At 51.5% G+C, this 21,658-nt stretch overlaps 1 protein-coding gene across 3 annotated transcripts; it reads left to right on the top strand.

Moving 5' to 3' along the window:
• Positions 1-3,854: 3,854 nt before the first annotated feature.
• Positions 3,855-21,320, top strand: ANKRD35 (ankyrin repeat domain 35). Of its 3 annotated transcripts, XM_019837748.3 has the most exons (14): positions 3,855-4,087; positions 9,352-9,482; positions 10,255-10,343; positions 10,733-10,797; positions 11,605-11,662; positions 11,851-11,921; positions 12,253-12,359; positions 12,956-13,143; positions 13,784-13,821; positions 13,999-16,002; positions 17,864-17,953; positions 18,235-18,300; positions 19,088-19,198; positions 20,072-21,320. In XM_019837748.3, exons 1-13 carry the CDS (start codon positions 4,049-4,051, stop codon positions 19,148-19,150), a joined length of 3,009 nt encoding a protein of 1,002 aa, XP_019693307.3. In that variant the 5' UTR covers positions 3,855-4,048; the 3' UTR covers positions 19,151-19,198; positions 20,072-21,320. The 3 variants fall into 3 exon arrangements, with proteins under 3 accessions (XP_019693307.3, XP_023114847.2, XP_023114846.2); XM_023259079.2 differs by lacking the exon at positions 3,855-4,087 and having other exon boundaries at positions 8,671-9,482; positions 19,716-21,320; XM_023259078.2 differs by lacking the exon at positions 3,855-4,087 and having other exon boundaries at positions 8,672-9,482.
• Positions 21,321-21,658: the final 338 nt, after the last annotated feature.

The raw sequence follows: 21,658 nt of genomic DNA, 5'->3' as shown, positions 1-21,658 counted from the left end.
TCAGTTTCTCTGTGATAAGAAGCCAAAGCATTTAAGTCTACATTCAGTAATCAAAGCATAAGTATTTTCTCAGTTTTGGAAAAGACTTAGATACCCAATTAATTCAATCCAATTTATCACTTAGCAACACTTTAAAGCTTTAGGTGGAAAGATTTCGAAAGCTATTTTAACAATTGCCCGTGAGAACTTTATGAGACAGACAAAATTAACTGCCATTGTAACCCACCTTGTGCTGACAGATTGCAACAGAAATAACACAAGCTTATTTGACCATTAGCAATCATTGGTAGAATAAAAGTTTTGTATTTAATGCTGATAGGTCTAAAGACATGTCTACCTTAATTAAACCAGCAAACTTAACATAGCTTAAATACAGAATGTGTTGCGCCTGGGTCAACCTAGAAGTCAGTTTGTTCCCCACTGTCAATTTTTAGTTGGGTCACCTGTGGAGAAATCTGAAGTGGGTGCTTTAAATCCGGAAAGGGGTGCTCTTTGCTCCTTGACAGCAAGGGTAGGAGGAGCAGGAGCCAATGGCAGGAGCCAGAGACAAAAAGGATGCTACAAGAGCCAATTATGCAAACCATGCCCATGGTGGTGCAGAAACAGGAGGAGGTGGAGGTGGAGGCAGAGGAAATGAGGTAGCACCAGCAAGACTGGAGACAGATAAAAGCCCAGAGGGCAGAGAAAGAGGACTCCCGGTCCTAAAGTTTATCAGCTTGGACAGACAAACAGAAGCACCTTTTCTTTCCACCAACACAGACTGAAAACAGGTAGTCCATGTCAGGCCAGAGAAGACAGGGAACTTTCCTGAAACAAAAGGAGTTTTGGCATCTCCTTGGGAATATTCCTTAAGGTCTCGAGGTAGACTAACCACAGATGACTGGCTCCAATTACCGCAGCCATTAACCCAGGAATGAACCCCCTCCCCCATACAACAAGACTCAGGCAACATTCATCCAGTTCTCTCAAGATATATTCCAGACCTGACCCAAAAAAGAAGAAGCAAACAGAGAGGAGACGAGTAACTCAGGAAAAAGAGGAAGACATGTGCGTGATCTTGGCAACAACCTGTTTTCAAGAGAGACCAAGGGGAGCACATAGAGAACATGACAGAACACAGGCAAGTGATGGATAAACAGAAGTAGAAGGGCCTGAGGCAGCTGAGCCGATGGTGGATTGAGGGGTGCAGGGTGGGGAGAGGGGTGTCCTCGGTCCCTGCTAAATGAGTATGGACGGATCAGGATTTTAGTACAGGGCCATAAAGTCCTGATAATATGGGATTTTGGTCATTTTCCCTGACAAAAAAGGTCTAACTGATAAATAGTATTGAAGTTTAAGGGCCATTTTTGGTCCTTAAGTGGGCCATTTTTTCATCATCCTCCAGAGAATATTGAGGCTGGCCATTATCACAGAAGATGAGATGCTTCTTTAAATCCTGTTGTCCAAATTGACTCCAGTGTGTTAGGAGACAGCCCAAAGGGTAATCCTTTGGGATTGAGGAAGCTGATCCCATAGTGAATTCCTACAAAACAAATGAGGAGAGTACATTAACTATGAGTCCATTACCAAAACCCCCCTCGGTTTCCGAATGGTGTCCCATCAGGAATATTGCCAAAGTTTCCTGAGGTACAGAGTGGGGGGAGGCATCCCTCTTTCTTGACTGCTCTGACACCTTTGTACTCCCCAAGAAGGCATATTGACCTCCCTTCCCTTCCCCATTTCATTCTAGACTACAATAGGTGCTGGTAAATGGACTGAAATGCTGCAGAGATTGGGGCTGCCTCTTTCCATTTTGGGGGAGCCAAAGTATTTGGTGACCAATAATAATACCCTAAGCTCTAGATCTGGTATTAATGGATGGGGTAGAAGTCTTGGCCCTTGTTAAGAAGGGGCAGCTATTTTATATCATATTAATTGTCATATATCTAAACTAGAAGTATTTTCAATCTGAGAGCAGGATGGAACATGCCAAGCAGCCTATGGGTAAGGACAAAATGAGAGTATGAAAAAATGAAAGTATGGAACTCCTACGTGTTCTGGGCAACTTTCTTTTTCTTTTTCTTTTCTTTTATTATTATTATTTTTAAAGTAGTCTCCATGCCCAACATAGGGCTTGAACTCATGGCCATGAGATCAAGAGCCACATGGTCTACTGACTGAGCCAGCCAGGTGTCCCCAGGTAACTTTGTTGTGAACTTTATCCATGATCCAGTCCCAAGAGCTCGGTGTCCCGTTGGGTGAGTGCCCCAACTGGGTAATCAATCGCTTCATCCGGTCCCTTTCAGGAAGCACACAGCCTTACATATCTTGGATTTTACGCTCATCAAGGGATCATACCGGGTTATTTAGGAGGAAACTTTACGTGGAAGTCTTGAGATTGGTGGCCATCCTAAAGACATATGTGGCCATCCCATGCCCAAGAAGAATATATTGGTTAAAAGAACAGGAAAAACAAGGAGAGTCTGGTTTCTGAGACCAACGCCATTAGGGCTGAGGTAATAGTGTCCAGCTGGTGGCAAGAGTTCATCCCTCTCTGTTGTGTAGCAATGGGCGAGAGTTCCTTTCCTGAGCACCTGGGCAACAGGACACACTCTGAAGGGTCATACTATTCAGGACATCTCTGAAAAAGAAAAACAGGTAAGAAACAAAGACGGGGGTAACAAAGATTTACAAAGTTGCATCAAGCTCCTGAATTCACTCCCTTGTCCCCGTATGGGCCACCAAAAATGTAGAATCATTGAGCACACGGGTCAAGAAAGAATTCTTGAGATGTTGTATGTTGCAACTTAGCAAGTTTATTTTAGTAACACAGGGACAGGGAGCAGAAAGAGTTGTTCTTCTGCTGTGTGAATGAAGCTGGTGGTTATATGCTTAGTGCTCAAGGGGGAGGGGATGTGCAAGGAGTATTAGATCATAAAAATGCCTTCTTCAAATTTCTACTCCGAAAAGTACTTTGGCAAGTTTTCTCTGGTGCTTATCATTGAGTTCAATATTAATGATCAGTGAGATTTATAGGCAGTCATGAGACCCTCCCTTTAAGAATGTAGCAACCAGCTAGTATTTGATTCTTATTGAAACTATGTAGGCTATAGGTAAGCCTTCTGGGCTAACGTGAACATTTTTCTGCTCCTATCCCTTATCAAAAGGACACATGGGCAGACCAGTTAGCTGCAACTGACAATTCAAGAATTGCTGAGAATCTGAATTTAAAGGGCAGTGGAAATAGTTTAGACAGTTTTGTGGGGTTTATTTCAAATGGGAGCTACTTAACATAAGAATTCTCTCCTCCCCCACTGCTATTTTCTAACTTACAGGTTTTGCTACAATATTAAGCCTGATCTCCTTTCCCTCAGGTTTTTCCCCCCAGGTTGCGGAGGGTCATGCAATCATCCCAGCTCAATCCTCTGCTCTGCACCACACTCTCCTGCGGTTTCCAAATTGCTCTCTTCAAAGCCTCTTTTGTGCTTGGGTTTTTGGTCAGGGAGTGGGGGAAGGAAGCAGAGGTAATTAAGCAGGCCAGATGTCTCTGGATATAATAAAAGCGTCGTCACCAGTGGTTAAACGCGACAGTTGGTAAGAACACAGCCGACCTAGCGAAGCTCAGACCTGAAGCCACGCCTGAAAGGGCGGAGCTGAGGCGGGGCTTGGGGGCGGAGCCGCAGCCTGAAACTGCGGAGGGGTGGGGCTGGGGGCGGAGTTTTAGCCTGAGCTCTGATGGTACCTTCTGCCATAGAGTGGGTTGGAGCCAGAGGCGGGTTTGCTTTGGGAGGGCGAGGTTTGAGACCATGCCCAAGTCGCAGCCAAAGACTGCAGGTTTTTTGCTTTTGCAACGTCAGAGTAGGGCAGGGCCAGGGGCGGAGTTTTAAGGCCAGTTCTCGGGTTCTTGTATCTGATTGAACCCAGCGGGTCCTGGGGCGGGTCCTGGAACAGGTCCCACTCTGCTTTTGACAGCTCTCTCTTGCAGAGCCGCAGCCGAGTCCCGTGGGTTCGGGAACCTGTAGCCCCGTTCTCCGCGCGTCCCCGTCCCCCCGTGGCTCTGGCCCTGGCCATGAAGCGCATCTTCTCCTGCTCCAGCTCACAGGTGGCGGTAGGTGCCAAAATGTCCGGGAGGATGGGGCTGGGGTCCAAGCCCTGTGGTGACAGAAGTCCTGAGTCCCATCTTCATGCACCATCGCCTTTTCTCTTTATCGGTCTTTCCAGCTCTTCCACTCCCGCAATGCAGCCCGCCAGCCCTGCCTTCCCCAAGACCCTGGTCCTCTAGCCGCCGACTTGCCTTCCTAACGTCTGTCCTCCCCCAAGTTCCTTTCTCTTGGCCCTTTCTTGTCCTCCTAGCATGTACACCCCCAACTTCTAAGATATTTCCTGCAGCCCCTGCCCCTCCCTGAAGGCCGTGTCTACTTTTGCTCTCTCACAGTACTGAACACCAAGCATCTGCTCTATCCCCAGCCCCTGCTCAGCCCCAAGTTCCACTCTATGTCCCAAGTTTTGCCCCACAGCCCCATTTTCAGCCCTGATCTGTCCTTACAACCCTGCCCTCTCATATGGCTCTATCCTTGCTGTTTCCTCTCGGCCCAACAAACTCCCAGGCCGGTGCCTTCCATTAGCCCTCCTTCAAAATCTTCTCTGTCCCTGCCTCCCATCTCCCCCCCCCCCCCCCGGCCTCTTCCACTCCTGCTATCTCATCAGCACCAGTGGCTCTCCAACATCGCTCCAGAGTTCTTTCCAATTGGTACTCCCACACCAGCAGCCTCCTCCTTGCCCGCTTCGGCTCCCTGCCCCTCTCTGCCCAATGGTTGTCAACCCTAGTTTTCCCCCTTTTGCCCCAGCCTCCTTCTGCCTGCTCTCTGTGGGTTAATCTTGCAGTCCCCCAGCCTGGCAGGCACTGGTAGAGGAGACATACTTGTCTGGCAGCTCCCCAAGAAACTGGGTAAGTTGCCTGCAGAATCCACCCTGGCCAGCTCACTGCAGTGTCTGGTTATCAGACTGGTTCTTGGACCAGTCAAGACCTCCTGCCTGCTTCTCCCCAGAATCTTCCTTCATTCAGAACCCTTACTCAGTTGCTTAGGCCTTGTGCTCTCTGCTTCCTGGACTGAGTTGGGGAAAGGTGACCATAGGAGAAGAGGGTATAGTGGATGCCCTCTGAGAGCTGCCAGTAGAAGTCACTCTATTCCCCATGTTCTCCCAGAAAACAACACGAGGCCGATTACAGAAGGTGGGGCACAGAGAGGACGTAGCTGCCTCTTCCCTGAAGATCTCTTATAGAGAGACCCCCTATCGGGGGATGGCATTTTCTGTGGAGATTGGGATTGGGGCTCATTTAGAAGTGAAGTAGCCAGCGACCTGTGGGAATGTTACTTAGCCTAACCTGACCTAGTGGTGTCCCTCAGGAGCAAACATGAGAACAGCTCAGCTCGCTCTGCAAGGGCAGGCCACAGAAGCCTGGACGTGAGTGAGCTATGAGGCAAGAGTAGGAACTCTGTTGAGGCCTGTCCTTGTCCCACTTGTGATTGCTTCTCCCGTCATCTCCACACATGGATCAGCCAATCAAAATGAATTTACTGGCTGACTAGGATAGGTACCAGAAACTGAAGCTACTCAGATTCCGTCTTAACTGATAATGATTTTCTGATTCACACGGACTCTTCCCTAGTCACTGAAAGTCCTCCACATTGCCCTTCCCTTTCCGGTCTGTGCAGTCGGCCTGCTCCTTAGGAATGGGGAAATTATTTCATTTTTCCTGATTCTCCAATCCTTGGTCAGTGTCTCCTTTCCAAGGTGCTGGAGTAAGCAATGGATGGAATGTTGGAATTTGGAAACATCCCTCCCTCACGCCAGCTCTACAGATGTTTGGCTATGAAGAATTTCCACCCATTCTCGACTCTCTTTAGTGTCACAAGCTCATAGGAAGTGAATTGGGTGGATTTAGAACTATCTAGCTGGAAAGAAAACAGTTGCCTTGGTCAGGATGGATCACAAAAAGCTTAAAAAATAGGCCAGTGTCAGCTGCAAATTGTTTCCTCCTGAAACTTCCTCACCCTTATGATAAATTCCTCCACTCCTTGGGTGGCTAACCACTCTGAACATGTTTGTCAGAGAAACAATGCAACAAGCCTTCCTGGCCACTCCCAAAGCCTGGCTTCCAAGTCTCACCGGAGGATTGCCCCTGCCTGTCTCCACTCCCACCCCCGGGTCCAGGGCCAGATCCCCGCACCCTTAGATTGAGATCAGGAGCGAAGATCAGTGATCATTTTAAAGTTAATCTAAGTTATCCAGAATATAAAGAGCAAAACAAAGACACAAATAAAAACCCGACTCTTATGGTCTTGTTTTATTTTAGTCTGATTGATAGATGATGCTTTTTGAGGGAGTCTTACCTATTAGCTTTCTCTGCCTGTGTAGGAAGTAGACCAAAAAATAGCTTTCAACAGTTGGCACTGAATCAGCTTAGAGGAATGTCAATTGCATTAAAAAAAATTTTTTTTTGAGAGTCAGCTCCTGCTTCCTCTAAGGCAGCCTTTCCATTTCCACGCACCTGTCCTACACACATAGCCAGTCTTTCTCTCTCTCCTGTTGGTGTGTCCCATCTCAGTAGGATGCTTATGGGCACACAGCCAGAGATAAGGTAAGGCCACAATTACTTGTACAAAGGCCCCTAATCTTGGTTACAGAAATACAAAGCTTATCCTTGTTTTTGAGTCTGCTGATTAATGTGGTGATTGCTCCCTTGAGGCTGTGATGGCAACCCAGTGCCTCTTGTCCAAGGAGCTGGGGTGAGCAGTGGACTGGATGTTGGAATATGGAAGCATCCTCTGTCCTTCATCCTAGTTCTACAGAGGTTTGGCCGTGACGAATTTCCACCTATTCTAAATTCTTCTTAGGATAACAGGATTATAGGAAACAAACAAGGTGGATTTAGGGGCGCTTGAGTGGCTCAGTTGGGCATCTGAGTCTTGATCTTGGCTCAGGCCAAGGTCTCATGGTTCGTGGGTTCAAGCACTGGGTCGGGCTCTGCGCTATCAGTGCAGAGCCTGCCTGGGATCCCCTCTCTCTCCCTTTCTCTGCCTCTCTCTGTCCCAGAATAAATAAATAAAACTTTAAAAATATATATATTTAAAAAATCAGGTGGATTTAGAGCTCTCTAGTGGAAAGAAACGTGTCTATGTTGCTAAGACCCACCTTCACCATCTCTACAGCCTGGCTCTTATGCATTGGCTGATATGAGCAAGATCCCTGCCTCCCGTTCCCCTGTATGGAGAATTCTGAACCCAGAATTTCTGGCACATCCAAAATGTGCCCAGCAAGGCTAGGAAGGATGGGGATTGGAACTAGCATTTATTGTGCACCCACTATGTGGCATAGTGCTAGGTGCTTTATAGCACATTATATCACTTGGAAGCTGAGGTTCAGAGAAGTCGTTACATGCCTAAATTCACAAGGACAGAACGTGTTAGAATCAGGATTTTAAGCGGAGGACTTCAGATTGAGATCAGCTGATGGCAGTGTCCTGCGGTGGAGGCGTAATTCTAACTTTCTGCTTTTTCTGGCTGTAACTCGTCCTCAAGGGACGTTGAATAACATGTTCCTACATCCCAGAGTCTGTTGGTATATGGAGCAGACACTTTGTTTATTTTGCCCTTGGAGACTTAACCTGTTTGGAGACTCTTCTCTGTGCAGCGAGTAGCGTCTGAGGGTGGGTGGCTTTGCCCCAGAGGCTGCCTTAGACTGCGTCCATGGAAATAAGTAAACCCTCTTCCACAGTAGTGCGTGTGGTCTGGTGGTGAGGACCAGCATTGGGCGTCAGGTGGCCTGGGTTGTGATCTCAATTTCACCACTAGTTTGTGGTGTGACCCTGGACAGTTATCCAGCGACAGTGTGCTTGAGTTTCTTCTGCTGTCAAATCAAATAATTTCAGCCCTGCCTGCTTTCCAGGGATGTTGAGAGGCTAATTGAAACAGCACTTGAAAAAGACTGTATGGAGTCACAAGGGCTGTACTAGCCTGAGATCACTCTTACGGCGTGGGCGTTTCAAATCTCTCCTGCTTTTGCAACATAGTTTGCCCTGGCTATGAAAATAGTATCCGAAAATGAGTTATTGGGCTGCCGTAGACCCTATTTTTTTCCACCTCCTCCCAAAGCCTCTTTTTTGTTGCGATTACACCTCATAAAATGTAATGTATCACCCCCCAGCCCCTCCCACTTCCTGTTTGGTTAGAAGAATACATACGCTCGCTTGTAGGGTTCTTTACAGGTTACAAAGAGATTTTATACACCTCATATGAGGTTAGCTCATTTAATGCTCACAGCGTGATGAGGTAGTAATTATTTCCCACACGTTATAGATGGGGAAACAGAGGTGTTCCGTCGCTTGTTCTGGGTCCCAGAGGTGAGAAAGTGGCCGAACCAGGCCCCGAACTCGGGCCTGCTGACAAAATGTGCATCCAGGACCCTTTTCACCATAGCCCAGATGTTTGCATCCCTTCCCCTCTCTGGATCCAACCAGGCTGTTCTGTGCTCTCAGCCCTGGGTGTTTCCACACAGCTCTCTCTCCTTCACGCCCTGCCATACCTCAATTATTGTAATTACCCCGCCACCTGCAAAAGTCAAGCGGGAATGATGGAACAATGCATGCAGGTGTGGCTGTTGCCGGGGACAGCTGCTCCCTGCCAGGGTGAAGAGGAGGGAGGCCTGGGGAGGGAGGGGGACGGGAGCTGCCTCCTCAAGCCTAGCTAGAGACCTATCTTTGCCTTTGGGTGGCTGTGCCATGGAAGGGGACGGAAGGGGCATAGAAATGAGATGGGAAAACAGAAACTCTGCTTCCCCTCCCAGGTTGGGGGCCCAAAGCCGAGGGGTAGAGATGGCATGTATGGCTGGGTATTTGGACTCCTAGCCGTGGTGTAAAGCTAGGTGCCTTGGCGTCGCAGAAATCTGAGGACAAGAAGCAAAGCAGCGTGGGGAGATGAGCGGTAACGTGAGCCCAACTGGGAGTGGTCGGTGTGGTTCAGTTTGCTCGGGCAAGACCTGGAGAGCCAAAGGGAAAGGCGTCGTGGCTAGGATCGCTCTGAGCTTGTGCACCTGACAGCAATAATCACATATGATGATTAAAAAAAAAAAAAAGACATCTGAAATACTCTGCATCCAGTACTCGAACATGACCGTAAACCCAGTAGTCTACAGGGCCGACAATAACCAGCAGTGGTTTCTCAGTGCAGCACGGAATGATCTAGGCTGAGGGACTTGTGGCATGTTGGAAGGACCTCGGCAATGTCTCTCTTCTGTTGCCTGTCATCCTTCTTTCCTTTTTCCACTCCAACCCCACCCCCTTTGTTCGCACCATCTGTGGCCCTGGACCAGGTGGAGAAATGGAACCGCCGCGACCAGAAGCTGCTGGAGGCAGTGCAGCGGGGGGATGTGGGACGCGTGGCCTCCCTGGCCTCGAGGAAGTCGGCCCGACCCACCAAGCTGAACTCGAGCGGCCAGTCCTCGTGAGTAGCCCCTCCCAAGCACCCTCCCTCCCCTTGATATGTGGTTCCCTTTGAAAGTCCTAAACCCCAAGATCAGGTAGGACCAGGGAGTGCCTACAGCCTCAGAGCCCTTTTTGTCTTAATCGGAAAGCGTGTTGGTCAGGGTTTGCTATGGATCGAGTGCTACACATGGTGAGAGAAGAAGCTATCCTGAGTCCAATCTCACAACCCAGGTTTGCAAAAAACAAAACAAAAAAACCAGACAGGAAGCCCGTGAAACAAACAGAAAACGGTGTATTTCTAACAACAACGTTTATTTATTGCAAGGGTAGGAGGGTGTGTAAGCTTGAGCCATTAGGAACCAAGTGGTAGCCATGAGCATCACATGGCTAGACAGAGTGATCCGGACAGAAGGGACATTATCCCTGTCTCTGCCCAAGTGAGCCTTCAAATGTCCAGTCCGCTGCTCTGCTCTCTGGCTGCCTTGTTCTAGGACAGTCCCAGTCTGTAAAGGGTCATGTGGTCAGAGCAACAGGTGGTTAGCTATGCGCTCCCTGGACACCCCTGCAAAAGTCTAGGTTGCTTGAGACCTGTAGCTCTTATTTCTTTCTGTCTTTGCTTCCCAGCCTCCTCTGGCTTTGTGACAGTAAGCCACATAGCCTTTTCCTCAGAAAGTCAGGTTCGGGGAACTCCCCTGTCTGTTGTGGGGATTGGCTCTGGGGGCGAAGGACCTCCCGCATCCCTCATCTACTGGTCCCTTCATCCTTCTGTCCCTTGGCCTTGATTCTGGCAGGTTTCATCTGGCAGCCTCCAAAGGCCTGACAGAATGTCTGACTATCCTGCTGGCAAATGGAGCTGACATCAACAGCAAAAACGAGGATGGTGAGTTAGACCATGCACTGGGCCAAGCTGTTGTCCTCTCCCTTTACAGCAGCAGCGGTGGGGGAGGGGGTGTGTGGGGGGGGGGTGGGACACCAACTGCCGGAAGTTCTAACTGTGGCCCCCACATCTTCCTCACCGGCTCTGGCCAGCATCCTTCCAGGGGCTCCCCTCTCTGCAAACCCTTCTCTGGGTTTACCTCACCCCTACTCCTACCTCTGCCAGGTACCAGGCACTGGGGGAACAGGAATTTCTGGCCCCATGGGGCTGAGAGCTTGCTTCTCTCTCTAATCTCCCCCTGATTATCTGTGCGTCTCTTGCCTTCCCTCCCTGTGAGTCATCGGCTTGCATGGGGCCACCCGCCCTCCATCTCCCCTTCTTTCTCTTTCCAGGAAGCACTGCCCTGCACTTGGCCACCATCTCCTGCCAGCCACAATGTGTCAAAGTACTGCTGCAGGTAACAGAAATCTCTTGATACTACTTGTGGGAAGGGAGGAAGTGGGCCTAGAATCTTCTAACTTTGTCTTATAGTCACAAGCAACATTTGGTCAAATGGACCCCTCTCATCCCCCTCTCATCAGCAAGAGAGCTGATAATCACGTATTCATTAATTCACAAACTTTTATGTAACGCCTACTATGTGCGGACACCATGCTTCATGCTGCCCTTGAGGGCCGGTCATAGAGCTGTGTTCCCAGGGACTGCCTGCCCGTCATTCACATGCCATTGGCAGAGCCCCTGTGGAGGCCAACTGCTGAGTGGCTGGGCAGGTGGCCGGAGGACAGAGGTGTTCACATCCACCCCAAATTCTACCATCTGTTTTTAAGGAGCTTGCAGGCTAGGAGCACTAAGACAGATGTATAGGTGAAACGACATGCAGACGATCTAGAAACTGGTCTCCAAAAGGCACAGTTCAACAGGCCACGGGGCAAATGGCTCTTCTGCTTTTGTTCTTCCTGGACCTTTCCAAGTTCCCCGATTATGATCCTAAAGTCCCAGGCATGGACCCAGGTGTCATTTTCCCTAACGTGCTTCTTTGCCTATAATCTGATTTTTCTTGGGCCTTAGGTTTAGGACCCAGGGCTGAATTTCAAGGCTGCTTATCATCCACAAGGGGTGGATTGGGCTTGCCTAGTAGTTGGCCAGAGCCACGGTCCTCCTTCCCCTCCCCATAGTACTATGGAAGCTGGTGCCCTAAGAGGGGGTATGTGATAAGAGTGGACCCGCCATGCCCCATGCTGCTCTCCTTTGTGGCTGTTTGCAGCATGGTGCCAACGAAGATGCTGTGGATGCAGAAAATCGTAGTCCGCTGCACTGGGCAGGTATGTGCCAGGGGACCGGTGGGAAATGGGGTGGCTGCAGGGACCAGTGGGCGGAAGGGGAGGGAAGACAACGTTTGGGGAGCAGGGCAGGCCAGGGCTGACTGCTGAAATGGTTGGTGGCGATGTTGGGTCATAGTCTGACTAGGTGTCTTTCCTGCTTCTTCTTAACTCAACCATCCCTCCCCCAGCCTCCTCTGGCTGTGCCTCAAGTGTTCTCCTGCTGTGTGACCACGAAGCCTTCCTGAACGTCCCAGATAATGTGAGTGTCCGCTGGACGGTGACCTTCGCAGGGAGGCTGCTACTCTCTCTCTCTCTCTCTCTCTCTCTCTTAGAGCTTGACTGGCTCAGCTCCATGACCGCGGCTGCACACACCTCCTCTTCCTTCTCCCTCTGCTCCTCCTCCTCTTCTTCATGGAGAGGTTAGGCCTTATCTCCTGGAGGACTTCTCACTCTTCAGAAAGGAGTATTCAGCCCCTGGATCTGGGCTTTTTTCTGAAGAGGTGTCGGGAGAGGGCAGTTGGTAGAATTGTCAAGCCCCTGGCTCCCCCTGGATCCTCATGAACTCCCCTCCCTTCCCACAATCTGTGCAGGACGGACGTACACCCCTGATGATTGCATCGCTGGGTGGCCATGCAGCTATCTGCTCACAGCTACTGCAGAGAGGTGCCCAGGTTAATGTCACGGACAAGGATGCCAAGTAAGCCTTCCCCACCCGCCTTCCCAAATCCAGACATTGACCGCTCTAGAAAGGAGCCCCTGGGCAAAGTGTGTGTGTGTGTGTGTGTGTGTGTGTGTGTGTGTGTGTGCGCGCGCGCGCGCGCGTGCACGTGTCTGTGTGTCTGTGTTTTGGGGAAGAAGGAAGACTAGTCTCTGTTTTCTTGGGAACCTCCTTCCTTCTGAGCAGTTGCTCAGAAGGCACAGATGACTTCCTGGCACAGATGACTCCGGGAGTGGAATTGATGCTTCTGGATTCATTTGCTTAATTTACTGGTTTTCAAACCATCTTCTAAGCAATGGGATCCTTTTGCCAATAAAGAAGTCACGCAGCACCTCAATATAGAAAGTAGATGAACACAGAGCCCTTCAAATTGGCCCCCGGCTTTCTGATGCTGCACCTCCAAGGAACGGCATTTGAACAGTTCTGGTCTGCTCAAACGCTTTGTCATTGGCTGGCGCTGGTCTGTGGTTCTCCTTGCTGCACCGAGTGAGATCTGACTCTGAGCAGAATTTCTGGAACCAGGACTCCTGGATTCCCTGGGGAAGGCCTATGCCCAGATCTGTCCCAACCCACAGGTCGGCTCTGATCCTGGCCTGTGAGAAAGGCAGCGCGGAGGTGGCCGAGCTGCTCCTGAGCCACGGGGCAGACGCAGGGGCGGTGGACAACGAGGGACACGACGCTCTGCATTATGCTGTACGCTCGGAAGACAGGGAGCTGTGGAGGCTGCTCCGGCAGGCCCTGCTCCGGCAGGGGCGGCAGGGAGGTAAGGCAGGTTCCCTTCCGTAACTTCGAAGTTCTCCCGGATAGCCTTAGAATCCCAGAAGCTTCTTAGAATGCCGTTTGTTCCTGGACAAAGAATCCCTCTGTCGTCACTAGCTAGTGGAATGTTGATTTACTTATTGCTGCTACTTGTGAAATGAGCCCAAATTCTCAAAAGCATGGTCACAAAGTCCCTTCATGCAGCCTTGTCTCGCTGAAGGCAGTTCTGCTTGGTACTATCGCTAGCATTTATGGGTTGTGATCGTAAATCTATTCTTGAGATTTGACGGTCAGTCTCCGTCTCCCCCACTAGGCCGGCCACTGGCTGTTTTGCTCACCAGTGAGGTCCTGGTGCCTATAACCGTGCCTGACACAGTGCCCAATAAATAAGTGAGCAGACAAAATGAATGAGCTGGCCCATCTCTGGGATGCTAGTCAGGGACCCTTTGGGATGCCCATCTCCGAAGATGCTAGATAGTCAGGGACCCTTTCAACGGGGGTGGCTCCTGGCACCACGAAGACATGTGTGGGAAGGTTATTGCATCGAGGGACTGTTCCTCTCAGAAAAAGTCTGAAGATAAAGTGTGGGCTGGAAGAGGACCTATCTCTGCTCTCATCCCACCCCCCCCTGCTTTTTTGTATAGGTCAGGGGCTTGCTCAACATCCAGATCTTACATCCCAGGTAAGACCCTAAGTGCCTTTTGCCTCTGACCTTCCCCTCCCCATCTCCCTCCCCAGGCTATCTCACTGAGATATCTCCCAGGGAGTGGTCTTCGGGGCATCAAGACAGTCTAAGAGAGGAAAGGCCGTCCGGGGGCTGGGCTAGCTGCCCGACTTCACTATTCCTTTTTTTATGTAGGCCTCCCCATCAGAGTCTCAGGTGGGTTCTCCACCCCAGAGCCCGTGGAGAGCGGAGCCCGAGGAAGAGGAAGAGGAAGACCCATGCCCGGATGAGTGGAGGCGGAAGTATGAAGAGGAGCAGAGGAAGGTTTCTCAGTTGGAGCAGGAGCTGGTGCGAAAGACGGAAGAGAGCGAGGCTCGAGCTGCAGCCTGCCTGGGCCTGGAGAACGGGATTCGAGAGCAGGTGCAGGAGCTGGGGCTTCTCCTTTCACCACAGCCTGGGACTCCAGGAGGGCAGGGCTCTAGTCTCCGGCCTGGAGGAGATGGCATGGAGCAGGGTTGTCCCCTGGACCTTCTGGCCGAGCGCATTCAAGAACTAAAGAAGCAGCAGCAGGCAGCAGCTGCAGCTGCAGCCAAACGGGCGTTAGCTTCTAAGAAAGCAGAGGATTCGGTCTCGGGGGAGGTCCCGTATGAAGCCCCTGGAGGGGCCCAACCGGAAGAACAGGGGCCACCCCAGAGCCCCAGGTCTGAGACCATTGGGAAAGCCACAGGACAGCAGCTGACCACCAGCGGTGGACAGGCCCTTGGCCCTGATCACACCGACAAGCCACGTGCTGGCCAGAAAGAGGGGCCCCGGGCCCCAGGGGCTGAACCAGCAGGCACGGCGGCTGCACCAGTGGGCCCCGGAGACGTGAACCAGCTCCTGCTACAACTGAGGGAAGAGCTGGCCGCGGTGTGGCGAGAAAAGGATGCCGCCCGAGGGGCTTTGTCAAGGCCGGTCCTGGAGGGAGCTCTGGGGACACCCCGGGCCGAGGCTGCGGCGGCCGCCTGGGAGAAGATGGAGGCCAGGCTGGAGCAGGTGCTGGTGAGGCTGGACAGGGCCAAGGCGGGATTACCCGTGAGCCCTGACGCCGCTGCCCGGCCCAGAGAGGGAGCCCTGCACGCCGGCCCAGAGACCACCTCCGAAGAGAATGAAGGGGGGCGGCCAGGGGCTCCTGGGGCTCGCGGAGAGCCTCTAGGGGCCCCCGCAAGGGGACAGGTGCCTGGAGGAGGTCCGGCCAAGGGACGGTTGGAGAAGGAGGTGGCGGCCCTGCGGCTGAGCAACAGTAACCTGCTGGGGGAGCTGGGGCAGCTGGGGCAGGAGAGGCAGCGGCTGCAGGGGGAGCCGCAGTCCCTGAGCCAGCGTCTGCAGCGGGATTTCGTCCCCAAGCCGGAGGCGCAGGACCAGCTGCGGCAGTTGCGGCGCAGCGTGGGGCTGCTGACAGATGAACTGGCCGCGGAGAAGGAGGCCACCGAGCAGCTGCGGCAGCGCCTGGCCTCCCAGAGCAGTGGCCTCCGCGGGCTGTGGGACGACCTGCCGCCGGACGTGGTGGGCAGGGGCGTCGCGGGGCGCACGGCGGCCGAACCCCTGGAGGAGCTGCGGGCCTGCATCCGCGCCCTGGCCGACGGGCACCGCGAGGCCCAAGCCTCGCTGGCCCGGCTGGAGCAGGAAAACCAGCGGCTGCGCGGGTCCCCCGGGCCCCGCGGGGAGCCACCCGGCACCTTCTCACAGGGCCCAGTCTCCCCCCAGGTGGCCGCTCTGGAGCAGGACCTGGGGAAGCTGGAGGAGGAGCTGCGGGCCGTCCAGGCCACGATGAGCGGGAAGAGCCAGGAGATCGGGACGCTGAAGAAGCTGCTGTACCAGGCCACCGAGGAGGTGGCCGAGCTGCGGGCCCGTGAGGCCGCCAGCCTGCGGCAGCACGAGAAAACGCGGGGCTCGCTGGTGGCCCAGGCCCAGGCTTGGGGCCAGGAGCTGAAGGCCCTCCTGGAGAAGTATAACACGGCGTGCCGGGAGATGGGCCGGCTGCGCGAGGCCGCGGCCGAGGAGCGGCGCCGCAGCGGGGACCTGGCGGCGCGGGCCGCGGAGCAGGAGCGCCAGGCCGCCGAGCTGCGCGGGCGCTCCCAGCAGTTTGAGAAGACGGCCGAGGTGCTCAGGGACAAGGTGGAGCATCTCATCGGGGCCTGCCGGGACAAGGAGGCCAAGGTGAGTGGGGCGAAGCAGCCATCGGGGAAGGTGTTCGTGCGGCTCAGGGTTCGCCGACACGCACCAGCCTTGGTTTAGTCAGTTTCATACCGCTGAACCGAACTCCCGTCATCTGCAAGGACCACGCTGTGTTCTCCGGGCTCTCGGGGATTTGGGGTTGAGATTGGAGGTAAGGTTAAGGTATAGATAGAAGAGGGAGGGGGCTTAGGTATTCGAATGTGGGACTCGGGGTTAGAAGCAGGGCGGCCAGGCCAGAGCTAGCCCAGGCCCTGGACTGCTAAGGTTTATTAGCACGGGTCTCTTCAACAGTGCAGATGCTGTATCAGCCCCGCAAGAGGCCTGAGGTCCGTCGGGGTGGGTTGCTGTGGTTTTGCTGGGGTTCGGAGGAGGTGACTCAGGGGCCGATGGGTTTAGAAGAGTAGGCTAGCCTGGAACACCTCCCTCTCCCCTTTCCACTTCAGTCCCGACGAGTTCTACCTAAGATTGCCATCAACAGGGAGAGCCCCCATGCAAATTAAAAAGTTTGAAAACCCCCGTGTTAGAAACCGGAGTTTCCCAGCGACTACTCCAATAGTCAGTGTCAAGTCTCCATGTTTCTAGGAGACGTGTTTGAGGAATCCGAAAAAATCAATTTAGAAATGGATGTAGTGATTTTAGAACTGCCTATGAAATGAGTGAGATCAGATGTCTTATTAAAGGTTGTGTGCCTGGTCAAAGGTAGAGTGATTTAAAAATATAGGGCGTATATGTTTTTTGGAACGTAGAGTGCATACAAAGAGAAGGACTGTTACGCAGAATAGGAATCAGTGTGGGTGGGGCTAAGTAAAGAAAGGAGGAATTTTGTGTTGGTGTTGAAGGAGAAGATGCATGTAGACAAACGTGCAAAAGAAAGTTGTGGGGTCTGGCATCGTCTGGATTTGAATTTCAGCTTCAAAACTTACGGCTTGATCTTGGGTGAGTTATCTGAACCTCTAAGTCTCTTATCTAGGCCTCATCTATAATCTCCTCTATGATATGGGGACAAAAACAGGGTTTTCATGAGCATTACATTAATAAGATACTATATTTAAAATACTCAAAACAACTTTTGGTAAATGGTAAGCATTCAGTAAATAAAAGCGAGCTATGTTTAGTGTCCCTACTACTGCCGTTCTATTACCGCTGGTTACCATTAACCAAGTTTGTGCCTCAGCCTCACAAACCACAAAAACAAAACTCACTTCTATTTCCCTCGGTGGTCAGCAGCCACGAGTAGATCAGGATTTGGTACAGAGTGGAGAGCACCAACAATGAATTCAAAGAGATCTTGGTTCAAATCATTATTTCGTTACCTATTAGCTGTATGATCTTGACAAATTACTTAACTTGGTCTCCTTATCTACAAAATGTGAATAGTCACACTTCTCTCAGAGAAGTCTTGCTCTTCTTGGGACAGAAGAAGAGCTGTTTTGGGTATGAATTGAGACAATGTGTGTAAAATTTCCGGCACATATTCTATACCCAATAAAAGAAAGCTGACCTTGACCCTGGGTGGTGTCAGGGTGGGAAGTGACTTGGGCCTCATTGGTCCCCTTTCTTTCCTTCTGGCCTCAGATCAAGGAATTGTTTTATTAACATTTATTTATTTTTTGAGAGTCAGAGAGAGACAAAGCACAAACAGGGGAGGTGCAGAGAGAGGGAGACACACAATTAGAAGCAGGCTCCAGGCTTTGAGGAAGCGGTTAGCACAGAGCCCGATGCAGGGCTCAAATCCATGAACCGTGAGATCATGACCCTAGCCAAAGTCGGTTGCCCAACTGACTGAGCCACCCAGGAGCCCCTTTAAAAGTTTTTTTGTTTTTAATTAACCTTTATTTATTAGATCAAGGAATTGTTGAAGAAGCTGGAACAGCTTTCAGAGGAGGTCTTGGCAGTGCGGGGAGAAAATGCTCGCCTTGCCTTGCAGCTGCAGGTATGTTTTGGCCCTCAGGGAAATGGACACCGCTAGGGAAGAGGGTGGGTGGCCCATGGCAGTGAGGTATGCGTGGGAGAGATTCTGGGAATTGCAGAGGCCTGGCCAGGCGGGGGTCCAGGTTGGGCCACTGATGGGCCGAGGGAGACCACGTGGCACAGCTGACCACTTCATTCTGTTGTTCCTCATGCTGTGGGGAGGGAGGGTGGTGGTGACATGTCAGGGTGGGTGTGCTGGGGTGTGGGGTGGGTGCATAATCTCTCACCGGTGCTCACTCCCAGGATTCCCAGAAGAACCATGAAGAGATCATCTCCGCCTATAGGAAGCACCTGCTGAATGCCGCTCAGGTGAGCCCGGGAGGATCTAGGGACAGAGAGTCGGGCAGGGGGCATTGCATTTGGGGTCCCTCCTCCTACCTGCACATACCTGTCATTTGTGTAAAGCTGGACTCTGTTTGTTTGTTTATGTTTATTTATTTATTTTGAGGGGAGGGTGCAGAGAGAGAGAGACAGAGAGAGAGAGAGAATCCCAAGCAGGCTCCACTGTTCGGTGTGGAGCCCGACACAGGACTGGATCTCACGAATACGAGATCGTGACCTAAGCCAGTATCAGGAGTCGGCTGCTTAGCCAACTGAGCCACCCAGGCGCCCCAGAAAGCTGGACTTTAGATGTTTCAGTGCCAGGTCTCCGGATCTCATTAGGCAGATCAAGAGTGGTTGTGCATGGATATGAGGGGGAGAGGCGTTTGCCTTTCCTTGTCAATTCTCTGATCTACTGCAAGGCCTTTTCCTGTCCCTTATGCCCTTTCTCAGTTTCATCCTGAGCCAAATTATCCCTCACCAAGGAGGAGAGGTGGGTGGCTTGCTCCTTGCTTAGGAAGAATAACAACTACAAAGAATCGAACATTTGTTGTGCTCTGCTTTATAATCATAGTTTTTAACCCTCGTAGGAGTCCCGGAAAGTAGACATCATTATCTCCTTGGAAAGACAAGGAAAAAGCTGTAGAGAAGTCACATACTATAAAGCAGGGGACATAGTAAAACAGCATTCGACTAAAGCACAGAATGATTCCTTATCTGTCTCTCCCCATTTTCTGTTTTTCATCTCCTTTTCTTTCCTTCCTGTCACTTACAGGGTTACATGGAACAAGATGTGTATAATATTCTGCTGCGAATCCTCAGCATACAGGAAGAGTGAGGCAGTCGGGGCCCTGAGGGGTGTGCGACTTCTCCTGATTTCTCTGTTGTGAGTTGTGGGTCAAGGGTGATGGGGGAAGCAGCCTGGAGAAAGGACTTGGGAAAGAAAAGAGAGGGAATTGGAGTCTCTTTTTGCCCCATGTGGTGGTGGCTGACATTAGGGAGCCCTGTGGGGTGTAGATCATTTGAAGTGAGGTCAGTTGAGAGGACACAATGTGCGGAATCACTGGGTAGAGGCGGGAGGCAGGGGGCAAGCAGACTGAAGGGGACCAACGTGGGATGGGGACCGAGACTTGTTGAGTAGCTCTCCTAAGGCCCCGGGCTAGAGACGCCAGGGAAAGACAGCCGCGATGGCAGAGTGGCAGGGTGGGACTCTGTGAACCCCAGAATCTCTCCTTCACCTGCACATCATTCATTCAGAGGGTAGTCACCCCAGCTCTTCCTGCTGCCATTGTGCATCTTCTCCGGTCCAGGTAGATGACTTCCCTTTTAGCATCTTGGCGTGGGTGGGAGGAGGCTGAGGAGATGGAAATGTGTGCATTTCACTCCTGAATTTCTTCTTTCAGGGAGTAAGAGCATCCCTGGCTTCCAGAGGCTCCATCAGGCTTTGGAGGGTGGGGCCAGGCATGGGGATGGCATGGGTGGGGCTCCACCTGACACTGTGGACCCCAGACCCGAGAACCTGAAGCCTGGAGTCGGCATGAGACCAGAGGAGATGCACGGAGGCCAGCTCTATGGAAAATAAAGCAGGAGGCGGTGTGGTGTTGGGTGTCCCTGCTTTCTCTGTTCAAAGGCGAGTGGGGGAAGGAAACTTTTTTTAAAAATCACAAATGGCCCCCAATTATGATCCATAGTAAGAAATACACTACATCGTGGCGCATCTAATCTGAAATAGTATTTACCCTTACTATTTTCTTTCTAGGATGTTCTCTGCTGTTATTCTCCACTGAAAAAAATATTGCTCAAAATACATCCATCCGCCCATGGGTCAAGACCCACAGGTTGAAAAATAGCACCCTGTGAAAATGGAGATCGACACTCTTTCTCTTCTTTCTCAAATCTGTCTCTAATCTTTTTTCTCTATCTTGTGATTCCTGCGTCCACTATCTTTTTTTAAGGAGGAGAGACTGAGAGACCTGGAGTTTCTCCAAGATGTAGAATCTAAAATATTTGATGGTGTGTCAAACCGGCCTTCTAGATCTGAGGCACAGGGCTCACATGGTCCGTGTTCTTTGCCCAGGTACCAAGAGGGGTTAAAAGTCTGATTCCTGGGGAAGGGAGGAAGGGATACACAGAGCTGGCTTCTTCCCTCCAGTTCTGTTCTCAGACTGAAAACTGTGGATCTCTCTTGGCCACTTCCCGTGGGTCTCCTCCCCTTCGTGTCCCTCCACACAGACTGCTAGGTGTGAGAGAGGCAGCAAACTCCTCCCCAATCTGGAACTGCGTTTGGCCCCCTCCTTGGTCCTTCTCCCAGCCTACCCCCTGCTGGGTGAGGCTGGGTGGGAGGCCACGGTTTGGCAGTAAACAGCCTGCCTGGGTTGAGAGGAGAGTGTGGAGGGGCTGCTTCGAAGACAGGGGCCCACAGGGGGGCTGCAGGGCCTGGCTCCAGGGTTTGGGCCAGAAGAGAGCAGCGGGGTGTAGATCACATCCTAGAGAGGATCAGGGTCCGCTTTAGGATTTATGCAAATGGGCACAGGACTGCTTTGGGGCGTGAAGAATGGAGACCGGAGGGGTTGTTGGAGAAAGAGAGGGTACAGCTGCCAGAGGAAGAGCATCTGAAAGATTGAGTCATTTCCATTAAGGGGAACAGAACCTCTCTTTTCTTTGAGTTACCAAAGAATCTCAAAGGATTGTCACAATCATTATTTATGGAGTGGTGGGAAGGGTGGGCAGAATGAAGAAACTGTTGAGAGAGAGGGGTCCAGACAGGGGGAGATGGTTTGGCTAAGTTCAAGTATGAGTCAGGAAGCAGCTTCGGTAATGGGAGCTGATCCCAGGATGGCTGAGTTATGGGAATGGTCAGTGATATGCTAACACAGGATGGAATGTTTCCAGCCCCTGGTCTTCCCAAATGGTGTCCCTCTGTACAACCCCATAAACTCTTACCCCAACGACCCCAGGCCCTGAAGTTTTCCTTGATTTCAAAAATAAATCTTTCTTTCCCAAAGTAACTCTAGTCCTAAGTTTGTCCCTATCCCTCCTAGGCTGTCTGCTGAATGGGGCTTAGGTCGGGACTTCTTACTCCTCTTTTTGCATCCCCCTTCTTCAGGCGTCAGATGTAGGGGTATATGGGTGAGAGTAGGTGAAGCTTGGTTGCCACGATAGGGTCAGACTATTTCTTTGAATGCCTTCCGTCTGGAACTTGGTCTGGATTTGTAGTCTCCCTCCTCTGTCTGATAACATTAGTTCATTAAACTGACATTGAACGAGTCTACTATGGGCCAGGCTCAGAATAGAGTGAACATCTCAGAAAAGATTCTTGTCCTTACTGAGCTGGCATACAGGATCA

Source organism: Felis catus, chromosome C1 (genome assembly GCF_018350175.1).
Source record: "Felis catus isolate Fca126 chromosome C1, F.catus_Fca126_mat1.0, whole genome shotgun sequence".
Classification (NCBI taxonomy): domain Eukaryota; kingdom Metazoa; phylum Chordata; class Mammalia; order Carnivora; family Felidae; genus Felis; species Felis catus.
Note: the sequence above shows the minus strand (reverse complement) of the source record. Positions and strands in the feature narration are given on the sequence as shown.

Excerpts from the sequence above, each read along its gene's own strand:
- ANKRD35 (XM_023259079.2), top strand. The coding sequence starts at position 9,262 with ATGTCTCTCTTCTGTTGCCTGTCATCCTTCTTTCCTTTTTCCACTCCA. Across the intron at positions 10,344-10,732 it reads CAACAGCAAAAACGAGGATG|GAAGCACTGCCCTGCACTTG; the intron begins GTGAGTTAGACC and ends TTCTCTTTCCAG. Across the intron at positions 12,360-12,955 it reads GTCACGGACAAGGATGCCAA|GTCGGCTCTGATCCTGGCCT; the intron begins GTAAGCCTTCCC and ends CCCAACCCACAG.